Source organism: Panicum hallii, chromosome 4 (assembly GCF_002211085.1).
Source record: "Panicum hallii strain FIL2 chromosome 4, PHallii_v3.1, whole genome shotgun sequence".
NCBI classification, from domain to species: domain Eukaryota; kingdom Viridiplantae; phylum Streptophyta; class Magnoliopsida; order Poales; family Poaceae; genus Panicum; species Panicum hallii.
Window position 1 is genome coordinate 15,815,921 of NC_038045.1, and position 7,477 is coordinate 15,823,397.

General features: G+C 45.0%; 1 protein-coding gene across 1 annotated transcript; it reads left to right on the top strand.

Annotated features, from left to right (window-relative positions):
- The first annotated feature begins 657 nt into the window (after positions 1 to 657).
- Positions 658 to 6,941, top strand: LOC112890368. Its single transcript, XM_025957270.1, has 5 exons — positions 658 to 827; positions 5,415 to 5,497; positions 6,048 to 6,100; positions 6,185 to 6,410; positions 6,496 to 6,941. Exons 1-5 carry the CDS (start codon positions 658 to 660, stop codon positions 6,939 to 6,941), a joined length of 978 nt encoding a protein of 325 aa, XP_025813055.1.
- Positions 6,942 to 7,477: the final 536 nt, after the last annotated feature.

Below are 7,477 nucleotides of genomic sequence, written 5' to 3' on the forward strand. Positions count from 1 at the left end.
ACTGGTATACTAGCCGTTTTTCACGGTCATGAGCGGCCCAGATCCTCCGTCTGATTAGTGGGGTTTATCTTTGTGGTTTGGCTTGGTTTTCAGTGGTCTCTTGATTAAATTTGATTAATTATTACGTAACTCGTGTTATGGTAACTCATCCACTTGTAGTAAATAGTTTTAATAAAATTCTGCCAAGACTAAAAGCTAATGCAGTTGAGCCAGCCAACCTTAGAGCCTCTTAGTTTGTATTATATTTGCTGAGTACAAGTTGTGTACTCACACTTGCCTCTTCCTCTCTTCTGTTCTCTTTGGGATATCTTTGACTGCTCCCAGTACCAGGCGACGTGGAGGGCTACATCAGCGGACTCGACGATTTCTAGGCGTTGTCTCCCAGCCGACGTCCCTGTGGCGCCCTATCCTGCATGTATTTATTTTACGCTTCCGCATTCCTTGAACTGATTCTTGATTCAGTTGTACTAAAGATATTCATTTATAATTTATACGCTTTTATTTCGAGATACGTGTTGTGATATCTTGATGATTCTGTTGTATATATGCGTGACTTGATCCTGGCGCATATATGATTGCTCGGTTTACGTTCTTATAAATAGGGTGTGACACGCGGGCAGCAGCCTCAACATCTTGTATGTTGAGACCCTCAACACCATGGGCATTTCACGGTCCAAGCTCTGCACCTCTGTTTTCCCCTTCCTCGGTATCATCTTGGGCATGAGGGTGTACCCCTTGGGGAACATAGACTTGCCGGTCATGTTCGGTAACTGCGGCAACTTCCGCACCGAGACCCTGATCTTAGAGGTGGTGGACTTTAAGGGATCGTACTTGTGGCAGAACCAACCTGAATTACACCGGCTCAAGTACGCGAATCCACTCTTGAGGGCTCCATCGTACTTCAAACGGTATAATCCCTTGGCCTGTCGGGTAACGTCCCGATAAACCACCGAATGCAGGATCAAACAAGGTACCTTGCACGAAGGCGAGTCCAAAGATACAATTGCCATCACATTTTACAGCACAGGCAGATATATTACATGAGTGTTTAAAGTATCATCAGTTCCCAACTGATGGAAATTATTACAAAATAGTTTTAAGTTTCAAGTCATGGCAGCGGAGTTTAAAACACGGGCACTGTACACGTCGACAGTACGGATATCATGCTAGCCCTGGCATGATATCACTCGGTAGGATCTATGTTGGCCGGGGACGGGTCCCACTCCACAAACCAACCATCGGGCAGCGGGTAAGGCCATGGCATAGGCAGAGTAGAGTCGTCAGGGGGATTACCTGAACAAAAAGTCACAAGCAAGACTGAGTATTCTAATACTCAGCAAGGCTTACCCGTTCATGGTATACTTAGCCATATTAAATAGACTTATGAAGGCTGTAATAGTTGTGGGTACAGTTTTCAGCTGAAAAACAACAAAGAGTAGATCCTTAATTTCAAATTTTAGCTTTCAAGTTCTATGTGATTAATCATTCTAGATAAGCACCTATAACTAATCAAGCATGGTAGAATCTTTAGCCAAACATCATCTATGATAATTACGAGAAACGGATGATTCCTGAATCGAATTTCAGCCTTGCAAGGGTAAACCTAACTCACACGCTTGGAACATCCAACGATTGTTCCGAAGCAACCGTTTGCCTTTCATTCCGACTTGTGGATCAGATCTACCACAAGCGACTGCAGGACCATATGCACATCCAATGTGCAGGACGTACGTCTGTAGAGCGACTACACGACCGTACTCCTAGTTGCCCTACAACACGTATTCCCACACGTCTAAGCGAGTAACAGGAAAAACCAAATACGAGTGGTGGGAGGTATGTCCACTCCTCGGGCCGATTGGTTACTAGGCTTACCGCTTACCATATTTCGCGGCATGTGGCTAGTACTTTCAAACGCTTAACCACCGCTACCACACACTGCGACCTTATCAAATTCACCAACACAGACGGGGTATCATCTCAATCATGATACCTCACATAAATCCTGTCCGTCATCCTTATAGTGATTACAGGAATGTAAACATTGCAACTCCTATATCGCGCGAGTGACAAGAAATCACCCGACTTCTACCGGTCCTATTAGTAGAGCGGCTATTCGAACTCAAGTGCTAGTATTCAATACACTGGTTCCTAGGAAAATGTAACTAGGGTTTCTCATACAATTCCTAAGAACGTAATGCATAGATAGGTATAAATAATATAGATTGCAGTATAAATAAAGTAGGGGTTATGTCTGGGGCTTGCCTTCTTGAGTGGGGTTGGGGGTAGGAACGTCAAAGTTTTCCGAACTTTGGTTCGGAGCTTCAGTTAGATCTCGGACGGCGTTCCAGGGGTCTTCAGCTGATTCCACTCCTTGTTCCGAGATTAGTTCGTAGTCCCCGTCGGCGAGAGTAGTCGAGTCTACATGATATGCAAGGTTATAATTTCAGGGATGCATATACTTTTATTTTATTTCATGATAAAGTTGCAATCCAACGAAAATATAATTTACTTATTACACATTTCATTCACTTCTCTACTGGCCAGTCATTTATCGGGTGTATATTAACTTGGTTAGCGTCATTAGGCAACATGTCCAAATAAACTACTATAGCATTGGGTTGAAATTTTTATTAATTATAGATTAAGTTATATTCAAGTTATTGACAACTTATCAAGATTTTATTCCTATAGGAATTGTGCTACAAGGATAATTAATAATAAAGCTAATTTTAATAAGTATTATTTAGATCTATATACATATGCAAGACTTCATCCTAGATTTTTGTGTATAGGTTATACTACTCAAGTCTAATATTTCAAAATGTTTCATGATTTTTAAACATTTAAAACTGCATATATTAATTACATAAGATCAATTAAGCCTCATTCATACTTAAATTCATACATCATAAAAATATTATATAAACAGTAGGTTAATTATTTTTCCTAAATACTACATGTCAAAGTAAAACTAACACAATTGGTTTCACATTTTTACCATTTTTCTGTTAATTACTATGCTTTTTCTTATCTTACAACTACTTAAACTTGGCATTTAAATTAGAGTACAAATTACTCAGAAACTGAAAATCAACCCATAAGGAAAGTTCTAGACCTTAGAATAAGGAACTCAACAAATTTTATTTTGCATTTTTATGATTTTTTCTTGAATTGATATGGAATTTTAAAGTTGACAGCACAAATAACACAAGGGGGTCCCTAATGCACTATTCACATGAGTCACATGCTTTGCAGGCAGCCCCTTGGGCTTTCGATTCTTTCAATCCCGAGGTCCTTGGCCAGAGGAGGAAGGGGAACAGGGGTTAGACGGCCGTGTTCCGACGAGGAGGGTCACCGGCGGTGAGGTCCGAGGGCAGAGGAAGCTTGAGGGGCTTAGGGCGGTTTGATTGGGCCACGTGTAGAGGGTAGAGGTGACCGGAAAGGGGGACCTCGACGGGAGCCCGAAGCAGCGGTGGAGGGGTCAACGACGACGGCGATGCTCCGGCGGCCAATACCGGCGAGGAACCTGCGCGTAAGCACCAGTGAGCTATAGGGAAGGTACTGATATACTCAATTGGGAACATGAGCTTCGGGATTGGGGCAACCAGCGGAGGCAGAGACGGTGGCGGTGGAGTCAAATGCCGGCGAGCATCGGGAAGCTGATGTGGTGCACTAGGGGATCAACTGAGTGGTTGTAGAGCTTCGCGGGGTCGAAAGGGGACTAGCTGAGGTGTTGTCGGGGTGCGGGGATGGCTGAGGCGGCCTGTCCATGGTGAGCAGGGGGCGGCTGTGGAGCTCGCGCTGACCGGCGCTGTGGAAGACAAGGCTTGAGCATGGGAGGATGAAATTGAATGGGTTGGAGAGCACCGGTTTGATGTTGTGGTGCTGTGGCAATACTGGATTGGGGTGGAGCGACGGTAGCGGCAACTGTCGACGGTGGCCAGAAGGGGCGGTGGAAGTCCGGTGAGGAGATGAGCTCGGGAAAGGGAAATGCCGTGGAAAAGCAGTGCGGAAATGAGAGAACAAGATCACTCAGCGGTCGTTGAGCGCGTGTTAAGGCTAGGAGGGGCGCTGTGGGTGCGAACAGGAGCTCGCAATGGCGGCGATGATGTGGCGGCCGGCGGTGGCTCGGGAAAGTCGTGGCGCATGCGGAGGAGGGAAGCAGGGGAGGGGAACAGGGCCGGGGTAGGGAGAGGACGATGCGTGGGGGTCATCCCAGCAGGAGGTGGAGCGGCGGCGGTGGCAGAGCGGCGGCCAGGGGTGAAGCACTGCGCCGGTGGCAGGAGGAGCAGAGCAAGGCAGCACGTGCCCGAGGAAGAAGAAGAGAGGGAGGGGGTCCGAGGGGCCTGTCTAAAAATTTCAGAAATCTCAGGGACCTCTTGGTAAACTAAAATTTCCCACTGATGTAGAAGTCTAATGAGGAAATGCCAAAATGAAAGTTGGAGAGTTTTTCAAACCCTACAACTTTGATTTAGGGTTCAAGTTCAAAAACCCAAAGCTTATATCTTTACATGTTAAATTTTGAACAAAAGTAGAATTTGAGTTAATTTTGTCCTTACCAAGATGGATTTGATGTAATTTTGGATATGTTTACAAGTTTTCATGTGATGTCATGATGACTTGCATTCTTACCTTTTGGCCCTAAGTAAATTTGAAAGTTACTTTTATATTTCAACTATTTTGCATAAAAGGACCCATGATTTTTGGTTTCAATCACATCTAGGTCCCTGTTTTCATACAAAGACCCATTTTTCATAGAATTCAACATATCTTTTGCACTTTCTTTCCTATGGTGATATAAATTTGACACCTAGTGTCACATTTTTCCTAGGTTTTGATGCTATCTCCCATTCTTACCCAATTATTACTAATCGTGTGTTTGGTTGGTGGAATGAGGGCAAACGGAATGGAGCGGTTCCATTTTTACGTGCGTTTGGTTGAAGAATGGTGGAGCGGAGTTGCTCCCGCAGGGGAATATACCCCATAGATCCGGATCGAGACCGCTCGATAAAAACGAGCGGCCCGAGCGCTTGCCTTCCACGCACGCTCGAGCCCCGCTGCCCATCACCGCCCGCCCCTCTCCCCTCTGCAGGTGAGCGACCGGCCTCTCCCTCCCCTCCGCCGCGCGGCGCCGCCCCCCCACCCCCGGCCGGCGGCCAGGGAGCGCGTGCCAGCCCCTGCCCCACGCGCCGGCGAGCCCCACCCCCGGGCGGATCTGTCGCCCACAGCAACCCCCACCCCCGCGGCGGATCTGCGCCTGGGCCGTGCGGCGGCCTGGAGCCCCCCACCCCCCCCCCCCCGGCGACGGCTTGAGCGGCGGCCTGGAGCCCCCCCCCCCCCCCCCGCGCACCGCTGGCTTCGCCCTGTATTGTTTATCTTGATCTGTCAGTGATACTTGTCTCTGATTTTGGCAGCTCAGTGATCTTTGTCTCTAATTTTGGCAGCTCGCAGGAGAAATTTGGCTGGAGGAACGAAGGCAGCGTGCACGCCTCAGAAGGTAGAAGGTTACATCTCCTGAATATATGCTTTGTGTGATTACTTGTTACGCCTTAAAAATTTATTGATTTTATCTTGTTTCTGTATAATTTAGATGGATAAGAAGCAGCAACTTTTCATTTACACAGCTGCAGCGTATATGTTACTTTCAATGATGGCCATGATTATTCAAACTAGACAAAGAAAACACCGTGAATCTATAGAACCAATTACCTATGCTCCAATTGAGGAGAGGGATAGAATGAGAATTGAGTATCTGAATAATAAGATATGGAAGAATGATGTAACTGGTGTCAATATGCTTAGACTTAATAGAGCATCTTTTTTCCAATTTTGTAAGCTTTTTAGGGACCGGAGCCTTTTGCAAGACACCATACATTTGTGTGTTGAGCAGCAGGTTGCAATGTTTTTAAACACAGTAGGTCACAATGTTCGAAATAGGTTAGTTGGCACCAATTTTGATAGGTCCGGTGAAACTGTTAGTCGGTATTTCAACAAAGTAATAAACGCTATTGGAGAGCTATGAAACGACTTCATTACACCACCATCGACATCAACTCCAGCTAAAATTGCAGGAAACCCAAGATGGGATTCTTACTTTAAGGTGTGAGGCCTATCTCCCCTTCATTTTAAGGGTCGAGTTCAGATTGTAATTTCTGATATTATTTCCATTCTAATTGTATAATAGGATTGTATTGGAGCAATAGATGGCACACACGTGCGGGCCTCTGTTCCTAAACACAAGGAGGCTTCCTTTCGTGGTAGAAAGAGTTATCCTACTCAAAATGTCATGGCAGCTGTAGATTTTAATCTTCGATTCACATTTGTGTTGGCCGGTTGGGAGGGGACAGCCTATGATGCTCTAGTCTTACGGGATGCTTTAGAGAGGGAAAATGGTCTTCGTGTTCCACAAGGTAAAATAAAACTTGTGTAGCTCATTATTTTAGTTATGAAATTTAATACCTAGTATAGCTTACATACATATCCCTTGTATGCTAGGCAAGTTCTACCTAGTTGATGCCGGATATGGAGCCAAACCTGGATTTCTGCCCCCTTTTCATGGTGTTCGGTACCACTTGAACGAGTGGGGCAACAATCCTGTGCAAAATGAGAAGGAATTATTCAATCATAGGCACTCATCGTTGAGAGTCACTGTTGAGCGGGCATTTGGTTCGTTGAAGAGGAGATTTAAAATTCTTGATGATGCTACACCATTCTTTCCCTTCTCTACACAAGTAGAAATTGTGGTTGCTTGTTGTATTATTCACAACTGGGTTATACAAGATGGAGGTGATGACTTTATCATTGATGCGAGTGAGGAATTGGCTACCATTAATCATCATACATCTTCTCATGGACAAGCAGCAGAGCATGCCTTTATGGTTAACTTCAAGCAGGAACTTGCAAATGCCATGTGGGAAGACTATCATGCAAACAATATATGATAGTTATGTATTTCTTTTAATGTGCCTCACTTGTATGGACATGTACAACATGAATCTTTTATTTGAGTGCACATGTATCTTTTGTTCGTATGAACATGTATCTTTTATTTGTATGCACATGTACTGTGGCAGAACCGCCTGAATTATTCCGGCTCAAGTGCGCTAATGACCGCTATACCGCTGACATTAACTCAACGCACTTCAAATGGAATAATCCTTTGGTCTGTCGGGTCTCCGTCTGATACAACCACGGTTCAACAGGATCGAAGCAGGTTTACCTCACACGAAGGCGAGTTTACAATCATAGTATAGCTCATCAACTTTTAATTTACAGATATGCAAATAATATTACAAACCTTGTTCAAACTTAAAGTAAAACTTATACAAACAATGTTTAACTCGACAAGCTAAACAGCTCGTCCATGCTCACAGCAGAAAGAGAATAAACACGCGACTACACACATCGCAACAGTTGACACCATGCTCAGCCCAAGGCCTGATGTCACTCAGGAGGGTCACTGCCAGCCGGGGACGGA

What these genes read in the sequence shown, in the direction of transcription:
- LOC112890368 (XM_025957270.1), top strand. Translation starts at nt 658, where the DNA reads ATGGGCATTTCACGGTCCAAGCTCTGCACCTCTGTTTTCCCCTTCCTC. An exon ending in CAGCGTGCACGCCTCAGAAG is followed by an intron (nt 5,498 to 6,047) that starts GTAGAAGGTTAC and finishes CACCACCATCGA; the next exon opens with CATCAACTCCAGCTAAAATT. An exon ending in TGGTCTTCGTGTTCCACAAG is followed by an intron (nt 6,411 to 6,495) that starts GTAAAATAAAAC and finishes CTTGTATGCTAG; the next exon opens with GCAAGTTCTACCTAGTTGAT.